This window comes from Mauremys mutica, chromosome 5 (assembly GCF_020497125.1).
Source record: "Mauremys mutica isolate MM-2020 ecotype Southern chromosome 5, ASM2049712v1, whole genome shotgun sequence".
Classification (NCBI taxonomy): Eukaryota; Metazoa; Chordata; order Testudines; family Geoemydidae; genus Mauremys; species Mauremys mutica.
This window is the reverse complement of record NC_059076.1, coordinates 116,831,866-116,859,134: the sequence shown is the minus strand read 5'-3', so window position 1 is coordinate 116,859,134 and position 27,269 is coordinate 116,831,866. Positions and strand designations below refer to the sequence as shown.

General features: G+C 41.5%; 1 protein-coding gene across 3 annotated transcripts in view; it reads right to left on the bottom strand.

Annotated features, from left to right (window-relative positions):
* SLC2A9 (solute carrier family 2 member 9) overlaps positions 1 to 27,269 on the bottom strand; it is a 239,006-nt gene that overhangs the window by 120,856 nt on the left and 90,881 nt on the right. For all 3 annotated transcript variants that reach the window (XM_045019458.1, XM_045019456.1, XM_045019457.1), the window contains 3 exons: positions 21,638 to 21,798; positions 16,202 to 16,326; positions 14,990 to 15,135 (listed from right to left, as the gene is read on the bottom strand). In XM_045019458.1, the coding sequence (XP_044875393.1) occupies positions 14,990 to 15,135; positions 16,202 to 16,326; positions 21,638 to 21,798 (432 nt within the window). The remainder of the gene's footprint in view (positions 1 to 14,989; positions 15,136 to 16,201; positions 16,327 to 21,637; positions 21,799 to 27,269) is intronic.

Below are 27,269 nucleotides of genomic sequence, written 5' to 3'. Positions count from 1 at the left end.
CCTATCAGTGCGGGAGGACTGCATGAGCTTGGCGAACATGTCGTCCTGAGTTCGTTTTTTCCACCTTCTAATCTGGACCAGCCTCTGGGACGGAGTAGATAGGGGCCACATTGAAACATTTGCACCCGTGGGAGGAGAAAAAGGGAGGGTAGTATTTTAAAAGATACATTTCAGAGAACAAAGGGGACACTTTGGTGTGAGTAAGCCATCACACATGGCCAGGCATCCGAATTCAGCTTGCAGGCAGCCTAGGGGCATGCGGGGTTCTGCTTCTTCTACATTCATTTCAATGCTTTCAAACTGCTGGGCCCCCTTTCCCATAGCAAGCAATGCCTGGTGGGTTTGCCATATAAAAGGAGGGCCTGGGATGATCGCTTCACACAACATGCCCCCCTCCCCCCATCGCGTGGCTCCAATCAGGCTCTCAGCTCACCAGAAGTACCTTCTCCAGGGGCATGGTCCGGGAGCCTGCCTTGGGAGTAGGGGGAGACTATTGGCTCCAGTGTTAAGAATAGTTCCTGGCTAGGGGAGAAAACGGATTCCACACTTGCCGCCTGTGCATTGTCCTCCTCCTCCTCTTTGTCCTCCAATGACTCTTCCTCCTCGCTCCGTGCAACTCCCCCCTTGCAGGTGTCCACAGACCGTGGTGGGGTACTGGTGGCGTTTCCCCCCCATAACTGCATGCAGCTCACGGTAGAAGCAGAATGTATGGGGCTGTGATCCAGAGCGCTCGTTCACCTCCCTGGCTTTTTGGTATGCTTGCCTGAGCGCCTTGATTTTTGTACGACACTGCTCTGTGTCCCTGGAGCAGCCTCTTTCCGTCATGGCCCTGGAGACTTTAGCGTACGTATTTGCAGTCCTTTTTTTGGAACATAGTTCTGCCATAACATACTCGTCTCCCCAACATGCGATGAGATCCAGTACCTCCCGTTCGGACCATGCTGGAGCTCATCTGCGAATCTGGGACTGCATGATCTCTTGTGATGGTGGACTCCACATGGTCGCCTCTTATGGTGGACTGTGCTGATGGTCACCAGTGCTGATGGTGACCAAACAGGAAATTAAATTCAAAAGTTCCTGGGGCTTTTCCTGCCCACCTGGTTAGTGCATCGGCGTTGAGAGTGTTGTCCAGAGCGGTCACAAGGGAGCATTCTGGGATAGCTCCCAGAGGCCAATAACGTTGAATTGCATCCACAATACCTTTAACCCGGGATTGTGATCTCGATTTCAGCACTACTCCACTTGCCAAGGTGGAGTACAGAAATTGGATTAAAGAGCCCTTTAAATCGAAAAAAATGGTTTGGTCGTGTGGACGGAATCATTTTTTTCCCCAAATTAACTCGGCTAATTCCAAAATAACAGACTAGTGTAGACCAGGCCTTTGTCTACAAAGATATATCTAACATACTAACATTCGGTCAAGGAGAAAATCAGCAGCAAGAGTATAATGTATGTAGCTACCTAGGAGACATCATGAAAAGTTACTGCCTTAGTGGATTTTAGATTTAATTTTTCTTCCATAATAATCTTTGAAAGTCACTGAAATTTGATCAGAACATTGAATTTTGCCATTATTTAACTCTAGAAGCAGATTGGGAACCCAGGGAAAAGTACTTCAAAAGAAGGGTTTCTGGGGAAGGCAGCTTATAGAAAATGTATCAAGGGAAATCTGGGTTTGCCTTTGAAGAAAGAATGGAAATATGTAGGAGTATGGTGAAAAAAGCAAGAAAACAGGATTAACATTAACTCAGAAAAGCAAAATGGCCTTTTGGGAGCTTTCTGTTCCTAAAAGATCTTATGTTCTAATTCTGTAATTAACGTTGGGATAACAATCTTAGCAGTGGTCTCTTTTTAAGATGATCATAAAGTATGGTTTCACTCTGCCTATCACTGGTGGTTTCATTTCATTTCATTCATTCTAATTAGAGACTTGATCTTTAAAAGGTGTTGAGCAGATTGTTCAGACTTCAGTAGGGCTACTTGAGCTCAAGCATGTGTTTTCACAGGCTTTGCTGGATTGGAGCAGAGTGCTCAGCACCTTGCATCAGCAAGCACTCACTGCACCTCTCCAAGTACTTTGGAAATGATTTCTCCAGCAGAATCAGAGCCCACATCTTTCAACAAGAGCCCACTGCCATTTTTCTATCTTTCTGAATGGAAAATTAGGTTTTCAACAAAACAATTTTTTTTAGTAAAAAGTGGCTACTTTCTGTGGAAATGTTGACCTTTTATCAAAAACTGAACACCCGTCCCTGCTCCCCCCCCAAAAAATGTTTTGATTTGGATTGCTGTCACCGTTGCTGTAGTTTGGGCGCCTCATGAGCGCATTCTCCTGTATGGTTCCTCAGAAGGACAGCGTCTCCCATAATGCACTGTGGCCATGGGTCTAGCAGGAGGAGTGACTGTGGTGCATCTGGAGAGACATAACCCAGGAAGGGAGCCCATCCCCTAGAGGAGAATGAGAACATGGGACACCCAAATAACAATTCTCTTGAGGCATAGTGTAGTGAGGCGGACGGGCCTTCCTCCTCCTGGGTGAGTGAGGGAGCGTTACACATAGCAGTGGCATTTCTGAATCAAAATTTTCAGTTTGGGATTTTCCACTTAAAAGTCAAAATTTTTCACGGGTGGAAAAAAAGGATTTTCCTACAAGCTCTACTCTCAACTGTTCGTCTCTCAGTATTTTTCTGTAACAGAACCCCCCACTATAAATCCTGCAAGGCCCATTTTTTTCCTCTCAAGCATTCAGGAAGAAAGGAATTCGAGGGGGAAGCTTTTTGTTTACATTAGAAGCATCAGGAGTTGCTAGCCTATGGCTAGCTCGACACTATGAGCTAAAGATGGGATTCCCCTGCCCATGTCCATATACTAGCGCAAGATCTCATCGAGCTAGCATGAGTTGACAGAGCAGTGAAGTACAGGGAGGAGCAGCAGCAGAGGCACAGCCAAGCCCTGCCGAGTACATACCCACCAGTTTTGGGCACGTTTGTAGTCACCTTTACCTCTGCTACCAGTGCATCCGAAGAAGTGAGCTGCAGCTCACGAAAGCTCATGCTAAAATAAATTTGTTAGTCTTTAAGGTGCCACAAGTACTCCTGTTCTTTTTACAGCTACACTGTTACTTATACTTGTGCTAGCTCAATGAGAGCTAGTTTGAGGGTGTGTATATGAGCAGGGGAAATCACAACCCCTAGCTTGCAGTGTAGACGTAAACTGAGATGGAATGAGCAGTTGTCTATTTGTTTTATTGGATAATGAAATGAGATAGTCTCCTTTACACCAATTAAAATGGCTAAGAACACTTGTTAATGGAATAACAAACCTCTGTAAAACAAAAGAAGACACTACAAAGCAAACAGCTATTGTAACTGGCTGTTTTGCTTTGTGGGCGGCTAGAAGCAGATAGTTTCTTCATTTTTAATGGTCAAAAAACAGCCTTATTTCCATTTAGAGCCCATCATGACTTTCCAAAACATCGTAAAAGGTAAAACAGTAACAAATTTTTTCTAGTTACATTTAGTCTGTGAAAGTGATATATAAAAATCTGACTCTTGATTAGTACCTCAAATTTCTTGTACATTTTTCCACAGTGCCAAGGATACTGTGCAAAGGTGAAAAAAACCTAATTACTTTTGTAGATTATTATTATTAATGTTCTGCCAGCCTAGGCAGTCTTATTTGCCTTTACTAAATCTATATTCATTCCATAGCTTTTCAGTTTTTCACTTTTTTATCCACATAAGTCTTTTAAAAACTGTTATTGTGAAAAGCTGTAATATGAGAATGAATTCAGTCCTTATAATAAATTTCAGGCCAGCACAATACATTAAAAATCTATTTTTACTGTACAAGACATTGATCAAGCAACAATAAAGGTGCCCTCACCTTCTAACAACGCATTTTAATGCACATCGACTTTGAAGTTCATACAGATCTGCCAAGTCTACTGTTTTCCCCTGTAGGCTAAAGATTTTTAGCCCTTTCTACAGGGAAATTGAGCAATCTGTTGTTTTCCTCTTGTGTATGTGTTAAGAAACATTCTTGGCATTAAGGACATGTGAATCTTTCCATTGATTTCAATGGGCTTTGAGTCAGGCCCTAGAATACTTCAAATTCACATTCTTTTCCCATTCACTTCTCTCATGATTTACACTATCCAAATCCAGGGTCCTCAGACCAACTCAAAACATTCTCTCCCTCTCTCTTGCTCTCTCATTTTTTTGTTTGTTTTGGGTTTTTTTTGTAAATGTCTTTATATCTCAAGTTTCTCACATCATCCCAGTGAATTTCTTGAAACCACTTTGGAATTATTCAAGTTCTTCTCTGGAACCAGAGAAAAAAATTCTTTTTCAGAAAACAACACAAACAAAGAGGCCAGGTATTCTGGAAATCTCACTTTGCATGTGCTCAATAGAGATTTATTAGTTTGGCAGCAACATTCTCTAAATATTCCATATGTACTGAGCATGCTCTAGTCCAGTGATTCCCAAACTTGTTCCGCTGTTTGTGCAGGGAAAGCCCCTGGCGGGCCGGGCTGGTTTGTGTACCTGCCACGTCCGCAGGTTTGGCCGACCGCAGCTCCCAGTGGCTGCGGTTCGCTGCTCCAGCACACATGCGCGCGCACACGCACACACAGTTAAAGGACTCACAGCACTAGAAATGGATGGATTGCTCTTCATGTTACCATACTAACATTTAACAGTCTTTCAGCCATCGTATCTCAGCAAGATAGGGTGACCAGACGTCCCGATTTTATCGGGACTGTCCCGATATTTGCTTGTTTGTCCCGCGTTCCGACCAATGTTAGGTCGGGACACTGGACAAACAAGCAAAGGCTCCGGAGCTCGAAGGGCTCACGCCGTCCCCTGCCCCGACTCCGCCCCCTCCTCCCCCCATTGGATCCTTCCCCAAATCCTCGCCCCCATCCCCGCCCCCTCACTGCTCCATTGTCTCCCTCCCCAAATCCCCGCCTCTTTCCAAGCATGCCATGCCCAGGAGACTCAGGGGAGTGCGGGGCCGGGGTGAGTGTGAGTCTGGCCTGGCCCCGAGCAGGCAGGACTCGGGCGCGGTACCTGGAGGGAGAGTAGGGGTGCGGCCCGTGGGGCTAGGTGGCGGCTGTTCTCCCCACCTGGGCAGGGGACTCGGGAGCAGCCGCTGCTGCAGCTCCCACTGCTGCGGGGGGAGGAAGTGGCCAAGCACGTGGCGCTCGGCGGCTGCGGCTTTGGTGCCCGGGCCCGAACCCCCCGAGCCCAGGCCTGCTGCGGGGCAGCGCGCACACTGCGCTCAGCCCCTGGCCAGTCGCGTCTGGGCTGGTTGCCCAGCTGGTGCAATCCCGTGGCGGAGGCATCGGCAGCCCAGTCCCGTTCGTTCCCCTGCAGGACCCGAGCGGGATGCGGGGGGCTGGGGCCTGCTGCCCCCACTCCGAGGCCACCCGCAGGATTGCACCAGCTGGGCAGCCAGCCCAGACGCGAGTGGCCAGGGGCTGGGTATGCGCAGCGTGCGCGCTGGGTCCCCGCAGCAGGCCCGGGCTCGGGGGGTTCGTGGGCGCCAGAGCCGCAGCTGCCGAGCTTGGCCAGCGGCCGCTTCCTCCCCCCGCGGCAGTGGGAGCTGCAGCAGCGGCTGCTCCCGAGTCCTGCTGCCCAGGTGGGGAGAACAGCCGCTGCCTGGCCCCGCAGGCCACCCCGTACTCTCCCTCCAGATACCGCGCCTGAGTCCTGCCTGCTCGGGGCCAGGCTGGACTCACACTCACCCCGGCCCCGCGCTCCCCTGAGTCTCCCGGGCCTCCCTCCAGTGCTTGCGGAGGGAGGAGGAATCGGGGGTGGGGATTTTTTTTTTTTTTTTGCTCTGCCGCCATTTTTTCCCCCTCTGCCCTCGCCCCGCCCCCCCCCGCGTCCCGATATTTGACCTGGGTGATCTGGTCACCCTACAGCAAGATCATGTTCTCCTTAGTCTCTACCTGCAGGCTGTGGCTGCCTGGGAACAATTCTTTATAGCTTTCTTTACTAAATTTAGAGTGTAGCATTAGTTACCAGGCAGCCTTTGAGTCTGAGTCAAGTACAAAGTCTTAGGAAGGAGCGGTTTTAAAAGCAGTTTAAACAATGAGGCTTTGAGAAGCAATGTAGCTTAGTTTTTGGGACAGGTTATTGTGCCTTCAACGATAAAGAAAATTATAAAGTAGCCGGCTGTACAACATATTTCAGTGCATCTGAAGCAGCACTTAAAAAGTATAAGAAATGGCAACCAGCAAAATACAAAAGGTTCATATGTAAAAGGCTTTAAAAACAATTATCTTCTACTTCTAATATCATGTCATTCTTTGGGGACTAGTAAAGAAGATTAAGTCTAGAAAGGGAACTACTAACGTTCTCTTGGTATTTTGATATAAAATATATACCTAAGTAAAATCCATTTAAGATCCCATTTGATGCAGAACATTTTTCATCTGTCACAAAGGCTTAGTGTACACTAGAATGTTTTTGCTGGTATAGCTATACTGGCAAATCACCCTAGAGGAGATGCAGCTTATACCAGAAAAAGAGTTCATGTGCCAGTACAGTTTATGCCAGTCACCTGAATGAACTACGTCATACTGGCAAAGAGACTCTTTTCCAGTAAAATCTGCATCTACACTAGGGCTTTTTGCCAGTATAAGAATGTCATAAAGAATCACATCCCTACCCAACATTATTATACTGGCAAAAGTTTATAGTGCAGGCCAGGCCAAAGACTGCTGCCAATTCCTCAAATACTGGATGGAGCATTACTGTTCTTAAAAAAAAATAAAAGGAAGAAAAACAAACCAACACAAATTTTATTTGCTCCTATTGTTTCAGTGACAGCTGCAAAGCACAACATAGCTACAGCAAAATTAGTGTGTTGACGTTTAAAAATCAATTTGAAACCCAGGTCTGATGCCGTTCTTGCTTACTCTAGTTTTGTGCTGGTGTAATTCCATTTCCCAAAACAGGGTTACTCCTCATTTACGCAGGTGTCAATCAAAGAAGAATGGACCACCCCGTTGCAAGTGAAAACATGCATACATGCTTCTTATTTGAATTCCCTGGAGCCTATCCCATCTATGCATGGGGTATGCACATGTAACTCAGATTTTAACTGTGAATGGGAGAGACTCACATAAATTTCATGTACACCGCTGAAAGAAAAGGTTCTCCAGTACATCCAAAGCATGAAGAACAAGCAGGTTTCCTTATAGTGTAAAGGTTCATTAGAGATTTAAAAAAAAAAAAAAGATGGATAAACATAAAACTGAACAGCTAAGGAATAATGATCTGCCAAGTCTATTTAATAAAATTTTAACTCCATACTGGTGTTCTGGTGACACTGTGGAAGAAAATTTCAGCTAATTTTACTGAGCTGACCAAAGCCTCTATATGGAGCTTCAGATGAGCACTGCATGCACTTTGTGTGTGTCATTCCTTTCTAGAAAAGGATGGGAAAAAAACCCTTCTCAATTAAAAATCCTCCCCAACTGCTTATACTTTTCTTTCATCTGTGCTGTGCCCCGGTGATTCCGATTCAGCACAGCAAGACAGAGTAGGAAAGTCTGTGACAGCAAAGCAATGTTGATGTAACTAGAAATTTAGTTCTGAGGCAGACATTTTTGATATTATATGGAACATCTTCATTACAAACAAAATACTGTATCATTAGACAGAAGTGATCTGTTACAAGATTTACGACCTCTACGCACAGTTACATCAGCTAATTGTTGTCCCTCCCAAACATGTGCTGGTGTACTGAACCAGGACCACCACCAACAAAAGCACAGGCTTCTACCTCTTGAGCTGCATGTGTAAATCTATTTGCACCAGACAGTAAAGGGGGACATGATATGCTTAGTGAGTGGGTTACACTTAGGGCACTAAATTATCCCTTCTGGTTTAGTTATGTTATAACATTTTTTACAATTTTTTAAATACTACCATACACTTACTTGATTTTCCAGCTTAATATAATTACATAGTATACACACAAAAATTACATTAAAAGAATATTATTAAAAGGTGCTAAGTCAAAACACTCAAAGGTTAGGAAATTGCAGAATTAAGGTTACTTGCGTAATTTTAATTATGGCCCTTGCATATGGCTCTTGCATTATAGAACAGTCTTTAATTACACAATCACACACTATTTTTTCCACAGGACCCCTGCCTCATCCAGCAGATAGGATGGATGGTGCTCACTTAATGAGCAACTATTCAATATTTTGTTTTGTTCAGTGTGCAGCTCCAAACCTTATTTACTATGCAGCCTCTGCTCTGAAGAAAGAATTACCATAATTAATTTCCCCTTGGGCTTTCCTATGGCACTTGGCACTAGAGTGCCTGAGTTACTATTGCCAAGCATGCTCAGGGAGGATGGACTCTAATGCTAAAATCAAAGATGTTTCTCCTGAGTGTGTGCGATCTGTGATTTTTAAAAAAGGCTTATAACTTGGCCAAATTTGGGTGGATATTTTCAGGGCTGGCACACAACACATCCCTGACACAAAGCCACCAACCTGCAAAATTTCAAGCCCTTGCTTCCAAGTCTGGGGTCAAGAGCTACTCGGGGGGGGGGGGGGGGGGGTAGGGCGGGAGATTATCAGAATTTTTTTTTACGTGGGCAAAACAATGCATTTTCCTCTAGCCTTGTTCTCTGAAATGGCTGGAATTTTTTGCAAAAACATTGCTTGAAGCAGACACCTGGCATGTGAAATTTCAGGGCAAATGATTAAAGTTAGCCAACTTTATAAGTAACTGAAAACAGGGCCATATAATGGGAACCGTCAGGCAACCTTAGTTATAGACAGCTCTAGCATCCTTCCCTATAAATATGTACACAGAGTGTGTGTGTATATTTCTTTTCTCTCTCTCTCTCTCTCTCTCTCACACACACACACACACAAGCACACGAAAGAGAAATGTATAGATAGAGACACAATTCACATATATCATGCATACCCCAGCAATGGGAAAGCCCTGTTCACAGGGCTAACTCTAGGATCAATGGGACAAAATTAAGAAAAGGGAAAGCATTTGAGAAATTCTTCTGACAATGGGATGTACCAATATTAGATTATGGAAAAGTCCCCCAAGAGACGTGTTGTAAGCTTGAAGTTTTAAAAATAGACTTGATAAAACACTACCAAATATTCTGCCTGGAACAGTCCTGACAGGAAAATGAACTGGATGATCTAATGACAGAATCATAGAAACTGGAGGATAAAAAGATCTGACAAGCAGTGCTTTAAGAAGAAGTGACAGATTTGAAATATTCTTTCCTATATAAAATATCTTTATCCTCAAAAGAACATATTAAAGTTGCACATGCTAAAAAAAAAAAAAGCCAAGAATGCTCAAAATTAAATAATTTTGGAGCCAATGGCAATATTATATCTCCCATGTTACTCAAGATAACACAATTACATTCTTGTGGGCCAGCATAAATTGACATTTGCAGTTGCTATGGTTTCCTGAAGAAATAATGGCTTCAGGTTACAGAAGGCTGAAGCATGATGGTGGTCTAGTTAACACACTAGGACATAGCAAACAGGATGATACAGAGAAGCAGATCACCTGGGTATAAGTTTTTTTAAAGTAATTATGTTCTGTGTCCAATTCTGGTCTCAAAACAGTTTTACACTCATGGATCTCCACTGGCTTCCATGGAGATATAGTAGACTATATTATTTGTATTTGTGTAAAGGTGGTCAGAATCAGAGCCTTGAAGTTCAAACTAGTGTTTATCGTACATTAAGGGGGAAAAGGGGATTTGGAATAATTGGGGGACATTGGCACAGCAGGTGCAGTAGAGAACTAGCAGTGTGACTGTTTAACTTGAGTTCCAGAGACCTATTAATCTTTCTTAAAATATTACACTCTAAGGACAACATCTATAGATTCAATACTATCATTAAACTAGCTTCAGAGTCAAAGGCAGTAAAAACATGTCAGAATCCAAAAATACCTGTATTTAATCTCAACAATCTGCTATTGTGATGACCTTTGCATTCATTCTAATACACCCCTTGCTAAAAAATTAGTGTGAGTACAACAGTGATGTCTGTATTCCAATATATGACATAGAAATAGCTAAGAATGCTTCTCCAAAATGTTATGATAGTATTAGCAATACACCAGAAACATCAGTTCCTTATCCTATTCAACAAGGACAAAATAGTAGGAACAGCACAGCTACTATGCTGGTGGCCAAAGCAGTGCAGAACCTTCAGAGAGACATGCTACACTTCCATATGTGCCATGTATATAATCTTTGCACCAGGACTCTTCAAGGCAATGCACAAGAGAAAATACATACATGTCTGAAGTATGGCTAGTGTGTCCACCAGCATGAATCCACATGGCCCAACATGAATGTAGGAATGAAGCTATGGGTATGATGCTACTTCCCTCACAAACAGTAACAATCAGAAAAATCCTCAGTGCACAAGCATCCTGCGTGTTATTTTTATTTTGAGGTGAGGATTCAGTCCCTTTCTCTGCTGCATTAACTCTGAGCCAGCATCTCAACCCACAGAACCCAGAGAATATAAAATGCAATGTAGTGAAAAGGTTTTACCAGTGAGAGTCTGTAAAAGCTACATTAGTAATAAATATTCCACTTTCACAGTTCCAATGTCCATTGGCATTTCCACACTTAAAAGTATGTGCCATACTCTGCCACAGAGAAGGTTGGCAATTAAGGCATTAATCAAGACTCCTATTCATTTCAATGGGTTTTGGATCAAGTTCACATAGCACAGAGAGTTACTGGAATACCGAACTATCTGATTAGCAAATCCAAGCCCTTATTCTATTCACCCCTTGTGCAGGAGTCTTATTTTTCATTATAACAAGTATTCAGACAACCACTGACTTCATTAAAATTCCTGAAACTTTTACATATTTTAATATAAAAGATTATTGATATGCAAGTTCATGATGAATGTCTGTTATTTCCTTATTTTAAAAGTTCCAATCATCCAGTCTGGGAACAGAAACAATGCCATTTGATGTAGCTGACCAACCATGCAACATAAATGAAGAGCAGACAGAACAATCTATGAAGCTATAGTCTAAAGGTTATTCAAACGCATTCAAAGAAATCAGGATCCGTTTGTTAATTCATTAATAGAAAAAGGAGCTAAATTTGTAACAAACTATTACTTTCAACTATCTCTGATAGAAACTAATAATCCAACATGCAACAATAAAATGTGGTGTATCAGTTTTTAAAACAATTATGAGAGTAAACAAGGCCAGTTGATCTTAGATTAATTGAACAAAGGATTTAGTTTTCCATAGTTTAGCACAATCAGCTACAAGGGATATGACCCTTGGTGAGGTTTGCAGGTTTCATCAAGATACTATTAATTGGAGCTTTCTTCGTCTGCTTGTTTTTTGCAAATTCCTGCACATTTAAGTTCTCCACATTTTACAGTCAATGACACCATAATTAGGATGTTATTAAATTAAGACATTGGCACTGGCAGAATTTGCTTTGCAGTAACAATAAGAACAACAAGGAGTCTGGTGGCACCTTAAAGACTAACAGATTTATTTGGGCATAAGCTTTCATGGGTAAAAGAAGTGGGGTTTTTACCCACAAAAGCTTATGCCCAAATAAATCCGTTTGTCCTTAAGGTGCCACCGGACTCCTCATTGTTTTTGTGGCTATAGACTAACACGGCCACCCCTCTGATACTTAATAACTACCATGAAAGCTTGATCTTCTCCAAAACACAATGTACAGCCTGTGGGAAATATTGACCACATTTCAAATGCTGTGTAAAATACTTCACAATCAAATTAAAGGGGAAAAAAATAAAGCAAGGTGACAACCATTTGATAGGCATCTTTCACATCCTAAATGAATAGAAGTCATAATGTGAACCTATTGGGAAATGGATGTCTTTAAACTGGAGTGGGCTTGCAAATATCTTGCACCTGCTTTTGAGAGGCAACTTGATCAAACAACAGTACTTTGAGCATACTGTTTAAGAGGCTTTATGCTGCAAGCCACGTTGCTTTAGGAAAACGGACGTGGAGCACCTTTGAAAAATACAAAAGACTCAAAAGGAACACACAGTAAGTAATAGGTTTGACATTTCATAGCTTCTACAGAAAAGAATTCATAACACAATGCATGCAGCAATTCCACAGTTACTCCTAGTTCCACCGCCTTTACACATCTGAAACTCCCATTGACTTCAACGGGAACAGCACACATGTAAAAGCTGGAGGAGAGTAAAATCAACCACTGAAATCAATGGGAATCTTGACACAGACCTCAATAGGTATGTCTACACTACAACTGGGAGCGTGCCTCTCAGGCTGGATGGACAGACACGTGCCAGGCCCACTTGAGCTAGTGCACTAAAAAGAGCACTGTGGACATTGCAAAACAGCAACAGCTTGGGCTCCCCACCAGAGACTGGACCCTCCCGACCCTCTGTGGGGACTTTGGCATCATTTCTGAGAGAACACCCAAAATTTGTTGCCTAATAAATTTGGTCTTTAACTTAAGGGCAAACTGAATCATAGTATTATCCTTCAGAGGTATTTAAATGATAATTTAAGATCAGGATGAAGAAGGGGACAATAGAGGAGTGTTGCCCATCAGTGCAACCATGTAAGAACAGTGATGTATGAGTCCTGAAGTGGATTGAAGCAGACATTTACAGGGCACTTGACATTTCAGTATGTGAGGGACATGTTCCCCTCATTCCTCAAGTGATGGCTGCTATGGATCAGTCTGTTACAGTGATACCTGAACAAAGAACTCGCTCTAACAGGATTGCTGTGTGCATTTTCTACACACCGCTTTGAAAGTGAATCTCTGTAGGAAAAGCATTGCCAGGTGCCGACCAGTATAAGCATCAGCTTCCTGTGTTCAGAGTAATGGTGACATCAAGTGGTCACTAGGATAATCTCAGCTACTTCAAGGAGTTAGCCTGGCTATAACACAGAGGTGGGCAAACTACGGCCCGCAGGCCACATCTGGCCCAAAGGAGCCTCCTGCCTGGCCCCTGAGCCCCTGGCCCCTCCCCTGCTGTTCCCCCTCCCCCACAGCCTCTGCTCACTGCACCGCAGGTGCCATGCTCCGGGCAGCAGGGCTGGGAGCTCCTGGGGCATTGCACCTGCAGAGCCCGGCCTGACCCGGTGCTCTGTGCTTCACGGTGGTGACAGCGTGGCAGGCTCCAGCTGGACAGCACGGCTGTAGCGCCACCGTCGCTCCAGGCAGCGCGGTAAGGGGGCAGGGAGTGGGGGGGGGGTTGGATGGGCAGGGGAGTTCAGGGTCATGGTCAGGGGCTGGGGTATGGATAGGGGTCAGGGCGGTCAGAGGGCAGGGAACAGGGGCGTTGGGTGGGGGCGGGAGTTCTGGGGGTGTTCAGGGAGCAGGGGGGGTAGATGGGGCAGTCAGGACAGGGGGAGGGGGTTGGATGGGGTAGCAGGGGGCAGTCGGGGTGGGGGTTCTGAGGCCAGTCAGGGGACAGGGAAAAAGGGCGATTGGATGGGGCAGAGGTCCCGGGGGAGCAGTCAGGAAGGAGAGGGAGGTTTGGATGAGGTGGTGGGGGGCAGTTAGGGGCAGGGGGTCCAGGGGCAGTCAGAGGACAGAGAGCAGGGGGGTGGATGGGTCAGATGTCCCAGGGGGCGCTGTCACAGGGCAAGAAGCGGGGGGGGGGAGGCGGATAGGGGGCAGGCCACACCTGGCTGTTTGGGGAGGCACAGCCTCCCTTAACCGGCCCCCCATACAATTTCTGAAACCTGATGTGTCCCTCATGCCAAAAAGTTTGCCCACCCCTGCTATGGCAGGTCAGAGTGGATATTCTCATTCCAGCAGTCCACCAGAAGTAGCCATGCCTTTTCTCCTACTAGTCTACGAGTATAGCTATATTACAAGCAACATTAAAATCACCCAGTAAGAAGATTTATATTAGAAACACTGTCACTCTATTCAAGGTCATGTGGTATCCTCTTTGTCAGTTTTATTTATCTACATTTTTAGAAGTCATTTAGAAAACAGTTATTGAAAAACTCTAGGCACCTTTTTCGTATCTGAAGAAATACAAACAAGGTAACGAATACTAGGAAAATCCAGCAGTTTCCCATCAGGAAAAGGGAGAAAAGGAACCCTTACTCCAGCCACTTGGGCTGTTTAATCTGCTGTTGTCAGACAGGAGACCTCTTTCATAACTATTTTCTTCACAATGACTCCTGCATATCCAAAATGACTGACTACCTATGGCCACATTCTTCCACCTCATTAATAACTGCTTTAAATGTAGGCCCTCCAAATCAGGACTGGGAGACTTAAGTGGGGCTGCACGGATCTTCTGCTGGAGCACATGCTGTAACCATTCTGAGGAGAATTATTTTTTATATTTAAATAATAAAAAGGAGCCTGCACGAGGCTCTAGGTGCTCTAACATATAAATTAGTAGTGCAACAAAAGCCCAGCAGCATTATAACAAACATTCAAACAGCAACTCAGCTAGGCAGCCTCCTACAAAAAACACTCTCACCCCTTCATCACCCTGGGAAGGATATCCTCAGCCCTCTCTTAAAACCCTGTCAAATAGGGCAGCTTCTTGGGTAGATCACCAAAGTTGGGCTGCTTCCGATCAACACAGGGAACAAGTTCCAGAGTCCTGGAGTCCTCTCAGAGAATGCTATAGCAGCTGCCTCTTTTTTTTTATAGCCAGGGGGATCCAGTTCAAATACCTTTGCTGACTGCAACAGTGGCAGTATAAACAGACTCTAGTCTCCAGGGCAGCCATACCGGCTTCTCTCATGATAATTAAGTACATACACATCACACACACACAAACGTTAAGAAGAAAAAGACTTTGAAGACATTGCTTTCTAAAATGGGTCTATGTAAACCACAGTAGTGTGGTTTTCTACCTACAGAAGGAACAGTCACAATTCTCAATGTCACTCTTTAAATGCAATATAGAGTAGGACAACATCCACCAAGTACTTACATTTCCAAATATTTCTGGTAGCCCCAAAACCTGAGCAGTGAAAACGCCAATACAAATGAAGATTGCTGTGACCTGTCCCAGAGAACCTCGGATCTCCTTAGGTGAGATTTCACTCAAATAGATGGGAAGGGCACTGAGAGAGACACCTGTGAAAGAAGGGAACAGCAGAGAAATTGCTGTAAGTACAATTGACTTTACACTGAACCAATAAATGAGCAAAAATTTATTTAGAAAAGTTTGAATACCAATCTCAGACACCAGCATGATGAGAATGGCATAAGAACCTACACAGAACAGAACAGAATCTATGCATGTGTGTGCATGCACATACATTAGTATCCTGGTACCATCTAATCACCAAAGGGGGCCAATAGTTTCAATTACATGTCTGAAATGATGCACTCTGGTCAGGAATATGTAACGGTTCACAATGGAAGTCTCTTGTCACTTCATCAATAGTCTGGACATGGGTAAATAAGAAAAATCCAACAACCTGATTTGGCAATATGTCAACTAGACAATATTAAATACAACATGTTTACACTATAGAATGCATCTTTGTTGTACCAGCAGAGAGAGATATGTTCCCCCTAAACATGCTTACAATTCTGATGGACTTTTAAGAGCATGCATGAATTAGAGGAGAATACACCCCAAAATGTGGGGAAATTAAAAAAAAGTCAGCTTAAAACCACCTTAGTCCAGCAGACTAACATTGGTATAAGGTACTAATTTGTACGTGAACAACACATATATCTTCAAGACTACAGTAATTAGTTCTTACAAACAAGATAACCTGCTAAATTATTTTGATGGAAGTGGTGGTTCCACATGGTATTTTAAGAGCTGGAAAACATTACAAATGGATAGCCATGTTCTATGCCTTCAGGCTTATTTTATTCATATCGATCTGGCATCTAGCAACACCAAAACGCAAAATAGTAAGCAGCTTTAATAGACAGCCCATGTTCTTCTACCCAAAGGGTTTCTGTTTTGCGAAGACAGACATTCTGTACAAAGGGGAATTTGCTGTCATGGTTAATATCCATTTATGTTTCTTCATTAAGGATCAGATTCTGCCATCCTTATCCATACTGATTGTTTCTATTGAATTCAGTGGGATTATGCATAGAAATCACTTCTCAGTGTAAGGGTGGCGGAGGATGCCCAGTATAAACTGTAAGTGTATGTACAGCGTAACGTAAAGCTTACCTGCATCAATACCCATCACAATGCGGCCCAATAAGAGCATTTCAAATGATCCTGCTAACTGACAGAGAGCCATCAACAACGCAGCCACAACTGCAAATACATTATTGATCAGCAAGGTATGTTTTCTGAAAGGAAAAAATATATATATTAAAATTGCACATAACATACATTTATTAAAATAGCTAAACTGTATATAAAATTGCAGATCAATAAAAACACAGTGCTTAACAAACACAGGTTCACACATGTTAAGCATTACAGAAAGAGTTTACAAAAAACTGCACCTAAAGATATCTGCTGTAGAATAAATATAACCACTGTCACAAAATAAAGGTCCAAATCTCAAAGGCATGAAGATTTGCTTTCTTATGCTTCCCAAGAGCAAGACAAGATATACTTAAGATTAGCATGTTCTGGATAGCTGGACATATGTAGCAGCGTAACTTTTTCGAATTGTAAAAGAAATAGGATATACCGTACTTCAAATTTCAATAGGTTGAAAAAGATTGTAAATACCATGCAAGGTTCTACCAAGTTTTCAACAAATCAGTGTTTGGAAAACCTCAGTATGTACTGGTATGCAATATGGCCAAACTCAATTCTTTATTACAGAATGGAAATCTTGAAAAACTCCCTGGATGTCACCAGATTTACAATGTTGTAACTGAAAGCAAAATTTGTCCCTAATTCATGATATTACAGGTATATAAAAGGAAAGTGACCTCATGGACAGCTACCCAATTCCATCTATTTTTCCAAATTCACTCTCACTGGATGAAATAACTTACTAGTAGTTAAAATGAAAGAAACTACTTTTCCACATTTCCAAAACCAAGTCTGAAAAAAACCCCACTCTCTCTGCCTCTCCTCTAGCACAACAAAAGCCATATATCTTTATCATTTAAATATAGTTTTATCCATATTATTCTTTGCTGCCCATGCACTCTCTTTCCATATCTTTTGAGCTGTGAATCAAAACACCATGATTTCTCTCAGCCTATAGAAGTGGCAGCATGAAGAATTTCCTGGATCTTTTGATTCTTTGCTTCACTTACTTCCCTGTGGTTACAAGGTCAGATTTTGCCACGCATGTGTAACAAGAATGTTAAAAATATGAAATCAATAGCTCCACCGAGATTAATTCTGCAATGATTGTTCCTTGCTGAAGGATTAAATATAAAAGCCCTCCCAAAGCTGAGATAATCACTACCACCTGACTGGATGTCTCCATCACCTACTGTCTCAAAGTAAAAAGGCTGCAAATGGCTTCTTTTTCTTGAAGATAGATACATAAGAAATGGATTGGCAGGGCTCACCAACCCTTAGGATAGTGATTAATTGAAAGGGTTTCAGGGTATGTCTACACTGCAAAGGAAAACCTACGGTGCCAAGTCACAGAGCCCAGGGCAAGTGACTCATGCTCGCAGAGTTCAGGCTAAGGGACTAAAAATAGCAGTGCAGAAGTTCTGGCTCGGGCTGGAGCCCAGTTTCTGAAACCCAGCGAGAGGCTTAGTGCCCAAATGCCTACACTGCTATTTTTAGCCCTGCAACCTAAGTCTCACAAGCCAAGTCCATTGACCCCGGCTCTGAGAGAACTAGATAAGTTCATGAAGGACAGGTCCATCAATGGCCATTAGCCAAGATGGTTAGGGATGCAATCCCATGCTCCAAGTGTCCCTAGCCTCTGGTTGCCAGAAGTTGGGAGTGGACAACAGGGGATGGATTACACCATGGTTGCCTGGTCTGTTCATTCCCTCTGAAGCACCTGGGCATTGGCCACTGTTGGAACAGAGGATACTGGGCTAGACATACTATTGGCCTGACCCAGTATGGCCATTTTTATGTTCTCAATGATATAAGCTTTTTTTGAAACAATGGTACACTGTTGACTCACCTCTAGCTTGTGATCCACTATAACCCCAGATTCCTTTCTGCAGTACTCCTGCTTAGGCATTCATTTCTTATTTTGTATGGGCACAATTGATTGTTCCTTCCTAAGTGGAGTACTTTGCAGTTGTTCTTATTGAATTTCAACCTGTTTACTTCAGACCATTTCTCCAGTTTGCCCAAGTAATTTTGAAAGCACTTACAATCCCTCCCAGCTTGGTCTTCTCCACAAACTTTATAAGTGTACTTTCTAGGACATTATCTAAATCATTTATGAAGCTATTGAAGGGAACCAAACCCAGGACCAATCCCCATGGGAACTCATTCAATATGTCCTTCCAGCTTGACTCTGAACCATTTGTAATTACTGTCTGGGAATGGTTTTCCAATCAGTTATGCACCCCCCTTATGGCAGCTCCATCTAGGCTATATTTTCCTAGTTTACTTCTGAGGAGGTATCAAAAGCCTTTCTAAAGTCAAGATATATCACATCTACCACTTCCCCCATCCACATGGCTTGTTACCCTGTCAAAGAAAGCTAGTATGTTGGTTTGACTGATTTGTTCTTGACAAATCCATGTTGATTGCTACTTATCACCTTATTATCTTCTAGGTGTTTGCAAACTGATTGCTTGATTATTTGCTCCATTATTTTTCTGGGTACGGAAGTTAAGCTGACTAGTCTGTAATTCCCCGGCTTGTTCTTATTTCCCTTTTTATAGATATGCTGTATATCTGCCCTCTTCCAGTCCTCTGGAATCTCTCTAGTCTTTCATGACTTTTTGAAGATAATCACTAATGGTTCAGATATCTCCTCAGTCAGCTCCTTGAGCATTCTAGGATATATTTCATCAGGCCCTGCCGACTTGAAGACATCTAACTTGTCTAAATAATTTTTAACTTGTTCTTTCCCTATTTTAGCGTCAGAGCCTACCTCATTTTCACTGGCATTCACTATGTTAGACGTCCGATCGCTACAAACCTTTTTGGTGCAAATTGAAACAAAAAAGGCATTTAGCACTTCCGCCATTTCCACATTTTCTGTTGTTATCTTTCCCTCCTCATTAAGGGGTCTACCCTCTCCTTGGTCTTCCTCTTGCTTCTAATGTATTTGTAGAACGTTTTCTTGTTAGCCTTTATGTCTTTAGCTAGTTTAATCTCATCTTGTGCCTTGACCTAATTTTTTCCCTATATGCTTGTGGGTTTTTTTTATATTCATCCTTCGTAATTTGATCTATTTTACACTTTTTGTAGATCTCTTTTTTGAAGATCATTCTTCTAGGTAAGTTAGGGTGGTCTCTTGCAATACTTCCTACCTTTCCTATGCAGTAAGATCATTTGCTCTTGTGCCCTTAATAATGTCTCTGAAAAACTGTCAAGTCTCTCAAACTGTTTTTCCCCTTAGGTTTGCTTCCTATGGGATTTTATCTACCAACTCCCTGAGTTTGCTAAAGTCTGCCTCCTTGAGATCCATTATCTTTATTCTGCTGTTTTCCCTCCCACAATTCCTTAGAATCAGGAACTCTATCATTTCATGATCACTTTTACCCAAGGCACTTAGGAGCCCAATAAATGGGACTTAGGCTTCTAAGTCATTCAGATGTTTTTGAAAAGTTTACTCTACTTCTGAGAAATGTAATCTTTAGTCCAGCAACAAATAAATAAATGTTGAGTGCTGTATTTTAAAATAAGAACATTATTTCTGGACAATATGTTGGTCCCCTCTGTCTCATTGTTCTAAGTCAGCGTAAATTAAAGTGAGTTTCACTATTCACACCATCCAGCAGCCTGCATGCACACTGTACTATGCAGAAAGGGCTTTTTATTGCTTTATCACTGTTTTGGTGCCGTTTTTTGGTACTACAGTTGAATACTAAGACAAGTTTCCGTACCTATCATGAATATTAAGTATCCAAAAGGACTGCAGTGTGAATAGTATTCCTGAAAACTCATTCTTGATGGGCAGTCTTGATCCTTCAACGGCTGTTGAAGGCACGGTTCCTTCCATCCACAAATCCTTATTCTGTGCTCATACAGTAGCTGCATGGCAGAGACATCTATTTGCATTACTTGAATTCTCATATTTTATGGACAGAGTGACAAAACCTTGGAAGTTTAACCCCATAGCCTAGGAATGTGATCTGCTTCTATCAAAATGGCATCTGTGCAACTGCCTGTTTACTCGCCACAGCATTTCAATAAACCTTAGCAACCTGCACACTTGTTAATCACAAAAATGCCTCTCCACTTCTCAGCAAAAAATGTAAGAGACTTGCTGTGGTGAGCTCTCATGTTTGACATTTTTTAAAATATATTGCAGAACATTCACTGACACCTTTTGAAAGAAGTTTTTGATTGTGAGATGGAGAATTTGGGAAGGGTGTGAATTGATGAGTTGGGGAGGAGGCTGAGAACTGAGTAATTAAATTGAGAGGAAAGATCATATAAATATAAATATTGGTGAACTGATGGGAGGGAAGGCACAGAATTGGTGAATTACTGGAGGTGGGGAAGGGAAACAGTGGAAAAAGAATTTGGAAGGCTAGAGAATAGATATTTGCACTGTGAATGTAGGAATAACTGCAGAACATACTGTGTAAGGTCAAAAATGGGGAAGAAAAAGGAGAGATATGGCTTGGGTGTAGAAAAGGGAAGTACAGGAGACAGAAGATTTGCAGTAAGTGGAAATTGGATTGTAGGGGAGTAGGGGGTAGAGTAAGACAAGGGGGAAAGTTAGAATCAAGAAGAAGGAGGTAAGAAAGTAGGAAAATAAAGACTAAAAGACTAGAGGAAGCAGAATGATTGGGGGGGGGGCGGATGATGTTTTTATACACGTCTATGTCTGTGGTGACATTTAGCAGAACCTAATTTGCTAGTAGCAAGTCATTCTGTGAGTCATCTTAAAGAATTTAAAGAAATACTCAGGAGACTCTCTTTTAAAAAGATATTCTAAAGTTACTTTTTAACCCTTAAAACCCCTCTAGAATATGAGAAAAATACTTTGGTGCAAGGACACCACCCAAATCCTCTCATTTAAGATTTTACTGCCTCCTTCACAGTTTCCCAAACTCCCCACTTCTTTTTGCGGCTAACTTCAGACCTGAAGCCACCCCTTGGTATGACTGCGGTGTGGGCTGCACAGTAAAGCAGAAATCTGCCAATGCAAGTATTCTGCTTTACAGTAGCCATGGAATTTAGGAATACATGTTACACCTGGTCAGTGTTTACCCAGGTACAACCCTGAACAATGGCCCTACGAAACTCAAACTGTGCATACTACTCCAAAAGAGACAGCCCCTTGGTTCAACTACCACCTCTGGTGAATGCTACAAATTTGGAGTTATAAACAATAACAATGGTAAGCTTTTCCTTGTCTCCTGTGGGGCAGCACCACCAGATCATATAACATTTAGAAGCTATCCAATGCAGTTTTCCTAATTTGAAGGTCTTTAAACTGAGAAGGAAATTCATTATGTTAGAAAATATTTTTATTGATGCTATAAAAAGGGTAAATAAGATGCCAAATTCAGAGCTTTGTAATGTACCTACCGGCCAAAGAACTTCACAATTGGTGTGGTAATTATTGCACCCACCAGTCCACCAATGGAGAAAATAGACACCGTTATAGACCAGAGGAGCGTAATAGTTCCTTCGTCTATTACGCGGCCGTATCTTCTTTCCCAACTTTCATTGTAAAACCTCTTGATATACTGAAAGTAAAGAGACAATAATGGTATGTGTGAAAGCAGCTTACTTGATGAGTAAGGACACTAACATAATCAATCATGATTTAAACAATGGCAAAATAGTAGCTTGCTGTATAGAAGCTTCTTGAATAGACATCTGTGACATCCATCTTTAATTGTTTTCGCCCTAATGTTGAATGATTTGGAATAAATTAAAAATATGTAAATTCAATCATTAGTGTTATAGGTTGAGTTATACATTGTTATGAGTTGGGTGTAGCTGCTGCCGTACATTCAGGATAAACATTAAGAAGCCATTGTGAAGAAGTGGCTGAACCAACAGCAGTACCACTCAACACACAGGCACATGAAAAAGCTTGAGTCGATGCTGACCCAGGCACCAGAGATTGAGACAGAGCAGAGATAGAAAGTGAAGCCACAGTAACAGAAAGCTGGGATGTGGTTGTGAGAGAAAATTAAAAGAAAAAGATTTTGGGGTATGGAGCACTGGCAGGAAAGGCAAGCGTGGAACACCAGACACAGAAATTATCTCCTGCTATTTGGTTCCTACTACAGCCAGAGAAACAAGACTTTCTACATTCTTAATGAATAAGCAAAATTGCATCAAAGAATTTAATTGCACCACCAATTTCTCCTCCTAAGTGGAACAACCTACAAGACCCCAAATGATGGCTATCCATTTGGGTCAAAAGGGGTATCATTATTATCTATATTGCAGTAGCAGCTACAGCCCATTGTGCCAGGCACTATACAAATATATAACAACAAAAATGGTCCCTGCCTCAGAGAGGTTACAATCTAAATTCATAGTAAAATGCTGTTAATATTGTATTGTAGTATCCTTATATTAGGAACAAGTAGTTTTTCTGAATATTCCATAGGTCTCTACTGAAAACCATTTTAAAATAGAAAAACTCCAAGGGAAAGGAAGAGAAGAAAAAGGGCAACAAAGGCAGAAAGAAGAAAAGATGTCACTTGTAGAGAGAGAGATGGGGGTGGGAGATTGGGGAGGAAGAGAAACTCAAGAGGAAAAACAAGAAATGAGATGCCAACAGAAGATGATGCCTTGCTTGCCTTGGCTCACAAAATGGAACTTCAAAAGCAGAAGGGTGAAACAGGAATGATTTCTGTTTTAATCCCCCCTCAAATTCTGTAACTGATGATTATGAGAATATTTTATACTGATGCTTTTTATTGGCATGTGCACATGCACAAACAGTACATGAAACACTTTTCAGTATTTCTCAATTACTGATTTTTAGTTTGCCTTATCAACAGGAGTCATCCCCCTTTCACCGTTCTATCTTTTTGCTATTCAGTTTCTTAGAAAAACAAGCATGACAAATTCATCACCACCATTCTCCTCACTACCAACACACCCCAAAATGGGGTGAAAAACAAAAGGAAATATTTGAAAATTTACAAAAGGACAGTGTTATTGTCTTCGCCAAACAGCTGTTACAAAAAATAAAAGATGAATGAAAGGAGATTTAAATTTGACACATGGTAGTAATATATAAAAATTATGTCAGGTGTTAAGGTGTGATAATTGGAGCTGTGCTGAGAACAGAAATTCCATTTTGAGAAGAATTTCAAAACTTCAAAATTTATTTTCATTCCAATTTGAAATTAAACTCTGAAATTTCAAAATTCTCCATGAAAGAAAACTTGATTCTGCTCAACTGAAACATTTGATTAGAATTTTAGAAATGTTTATATTTCATAATAGAAACAATTTTATTATAATTTTTATATTATATAATGTAGCATAAGTATATAATATACAATTTTAAAACTTCAGAAAAAAAATCAAAATATGTTATTCTGAAAAATGTCAACGTGGGACTTCTCAACATTGTCAGAACTCTTTTCCCCCACTCCCCAACTTTAGTATCCAAAATGAAGTTTTTGTGGAATCAATATGATTCCACAAAGTATTTCAACTTTGATGGAACTATGTTTTCTGACTGAAAATGGTTGTATCAAAGTTCTTCAGACCAGCTCAAGTGATAATTTTTAATGTACAAAAATGGCATCTAGTCCTTCCTATTCAAGCAAGCTATTCAGCAACATCAACTGATTTCAGGGGTAAAGAGGTTGTTTCATGTATCCTAGGCCTGCTCCTGAGAAGGACTGAGCACTTGTAAGTCCCAGTGGAGTCAAAAAGATCTTTTGGTGTAACAGAATGTACCCATGTCCATATCCTACACACTATTGTAATACTTTTTGTACAAGGTATGCCTTTGTAAGGTATCATTTGAAAACTCTTAAGTTTCTGGTCCGTATTGTCCTGGTAAAATATGTGTAGCAACATTGTGTGTGAAGTTGTAAGATTCCCTTGTATGGTGATATTAACACATGTTCCAAACCCTGCCCAAACAGAAGCTGGCAAACTGCCCTGTCCTAAACAAAGGAATGTATGCTCTGTTTAATTTGCATTTAAGCAGTGAACAGCAGGAAGAGAAGACAATGGAAGTTCAAATAGGTGAAAAAAAACATCAGGGAATATCGTTCCACATAGACTCTTTGGTTCTTGGTTCTCAGTTGGAAAGGTTTTTCAAGAGGGGAACTGAAACTATCAAAAGAAGGGACAAACACCTCGAGATACTCCCCCGCCCATTGATTCACTGCACATAAAGGGACAAAGTCAGCAGCCATTAGACTGGAGAAGAGGTCCTGACCTAAGAAGATTAGTCAGTAAGACTGCTGAAAGCATATGGTGAGAACATTTTGCTTTGAATTTAACATAGGCTGTTAAGTTAGGCACCAGTTGTGTTTTACCTTTATTTTTCTTGTAACCATTTTTAAAAAGTTATGATGCATTACTTGTAGTCACTTAAAATCTCTCTCTTGGTAGTTAATAAACTTGTTTTATTGTTTTATCTAATCCAGTGTGTTTAAATTGAAGTGTCTGGAAAACTACATTTGGGGTGGCAAGTTGTAGCATATTATTGGGGGGGTGTTGGGGTCACCTTGAAGTATAGCCAAAGCTGGTGAGAGCCAGAGTGTAATCCAGGTGTGATTAGCAGGCTGCAGTTACACACCGACATTCAGGGTATGACTTGCACACTGAAAGGCTGTGAGCAGCCCAACTGGAAGCTGCTTCAACCAAAGCATTGTAAAGCACCCATAATTGCTAAGCAGGGGGGACACAACGCTCAGTAGTCTGGATTGTACCATGGTATGTCACAAGCAGGGGCCCAGCATCTCCCAGGGCCAAGCTGGTTGCATCTAAAAAAGAAGTGCATTTTGAACCTGGACCAAAACTCATTGATGTCTTTACATTGACTTTAATGGGGTTTGCCGCAAATACAACAAATGAAAAAGGTTGTAAATATCTGAATAATAATGGGTTGCTAGATCTTGCTTCGGTAAGGGTGAGGGTAAGTGAGAGTTGCAAAGCATGGGGGCAGGTATCGCAGGGACAGCGGAAGCTAATCTGATTAAATGAAATGGAAATAAATTAGAAAAATGAAAAAAAAAAAAAGACTTGACTGTGAAGAAGGAAAGTATGTTGTATTTATTTATTGGGAGTTCAGCGCGCCTTGGGACTCTGCATCTGAAAAAATGACAGCATGAGCCCTAATGTACAGTAGCTGTAAGGAAAGCTGAAATGTATTTCTGGTTCATTAAAAGGATATTCAAAACAGTGAGGCAACATAATTATAATTATGCAATAAATTTACAATTTTCAAAGGGTAGATGATCCATTTATTATCTTATAGCACATAATATAACCCCAAGTGCCTACCCTGAAAATTAACTAAATGCCAAATCTCCTGCACAAAGAATGTATGAGGAATGCTTTCTATCTCTTTGCATCAACGCTAATTGTGTTATTTCCACTGCTTGAAGAATGTATTTTTTAAAAAAGCTATGAAATGACACCAAGAAATTGCTACACAGCTGGAATCCAGTTACCCTCTGGCATTTTTACCATTTTAATGTTCCATCCTGACTCATACATAACTTGTCATAAAATCTGCCTCAGTTTTTTTGAGTGACTATAAAAGTCACAGAAATAGTACATTTTCTGAGTGAAGGCCTAGGGTACACTCACGATGACATAAAAGAGTCATTACTGTTACAATTTACATTTTGCAGTTCAGGTTGAACTCAAGGTCATGGACTTGTTTGCAAATGGTCTATCTTTCATTATTTTTAAGGTCAATCTTTTAAAACTTGGGTGAGAAATCAGGCCTCTAAAGGTATATTTAAATGCTGAAGTAAGTGCCCTCATTTTCAGAGGTGCTCAGCACTCATCAATTATAATGGTAAATTATACCAGTATAAGCTAAACTAATGTAGTTATATCAGTAAAATTCCACATAGGGACATTGTTATGCCAGAACTAGTAAGGGAAAGCCTATGTTGTTGCATAGGTGTGGCAGCTGGACCAAGAAATTCATCATCTGTACAGTCTCTCTCAAACAACCAATAAAACTATTGCATGCAAATTAGCCGTAGACCAAGGGTGGTGATTGATTGAGTTACTTCTAATATCTATGCAATGAAGAGTGCTAGAGCATTGTGATATTAGAAGTATACCAGACAGTTGTAATTCATGAAGTCAAAATGGACAGTAACAGATTGCAAATCCCAGTGATGATTCAACCTGCTGATATGCTAAACAAAAAGAGCTCTCAACCACATTTGTGGCAGTTTCCATTGCACTGACTCTACAGACATTCTCAGCTTCCAAGTAACACACAGAGTGACAATCCTGAAATCTTATCTTATATAAGAGCGGCTTGTTTGTTTAACCTAAACCCCTTGCAAAATGGCATAAGCTAAACTGAAAAAAAGTGTTCTTATATCTCAGTTTTTAAAAGATGTTATTTTGTCTAAAATGTTTAGAGCTTTTTAACAGAGAGTCTTCATATATTCATGTAAAGAAATAGCAGCTTTATCTTTCCAGGACATTAAAATGTATTCAGAGACACAGCCAAACTCACCGGTATCCACTCTCCACTCTGCCATGGATAGTTCTGAAGCAAAGATGGCAATGATTTTACTCTAGTGCAGTGGGGACCTCAACCTTTTCCCTACCATGACCCCAAGAAAAAACAGAAAAAGATTTTCAGATTCCTCCTCCCATTTAGCTATAAAGAAAAGAAGAGAGTCACAGCCACTCTTGGACCTGTTTGTAACGCCCTGGTTGAGAACCCATGATAGAAAGTAACTTCTCCACTGCCAAAGGACAGTTCCATGGAAGAAAAACTGATACTATGTATCAGATGGGAGTGTTATTTACTAGTTACACGGGGGTGGGGGAAAGAGAGAGATCGAGATCAGACATTTAATAAATGCTACTATTTGAGAGACCGTCTGAAATTGGAATGCAACGGCAGAGGTCAATTTTTGCCCCCTAAACAGTGTAATTGATAAGGGACTTTTTATAGTAAAATCTACTAGTAGGCTAATAACCCATCTATCTGTCTAGGTATTCATAGAGTTTAAGGCCAGAAAGGACC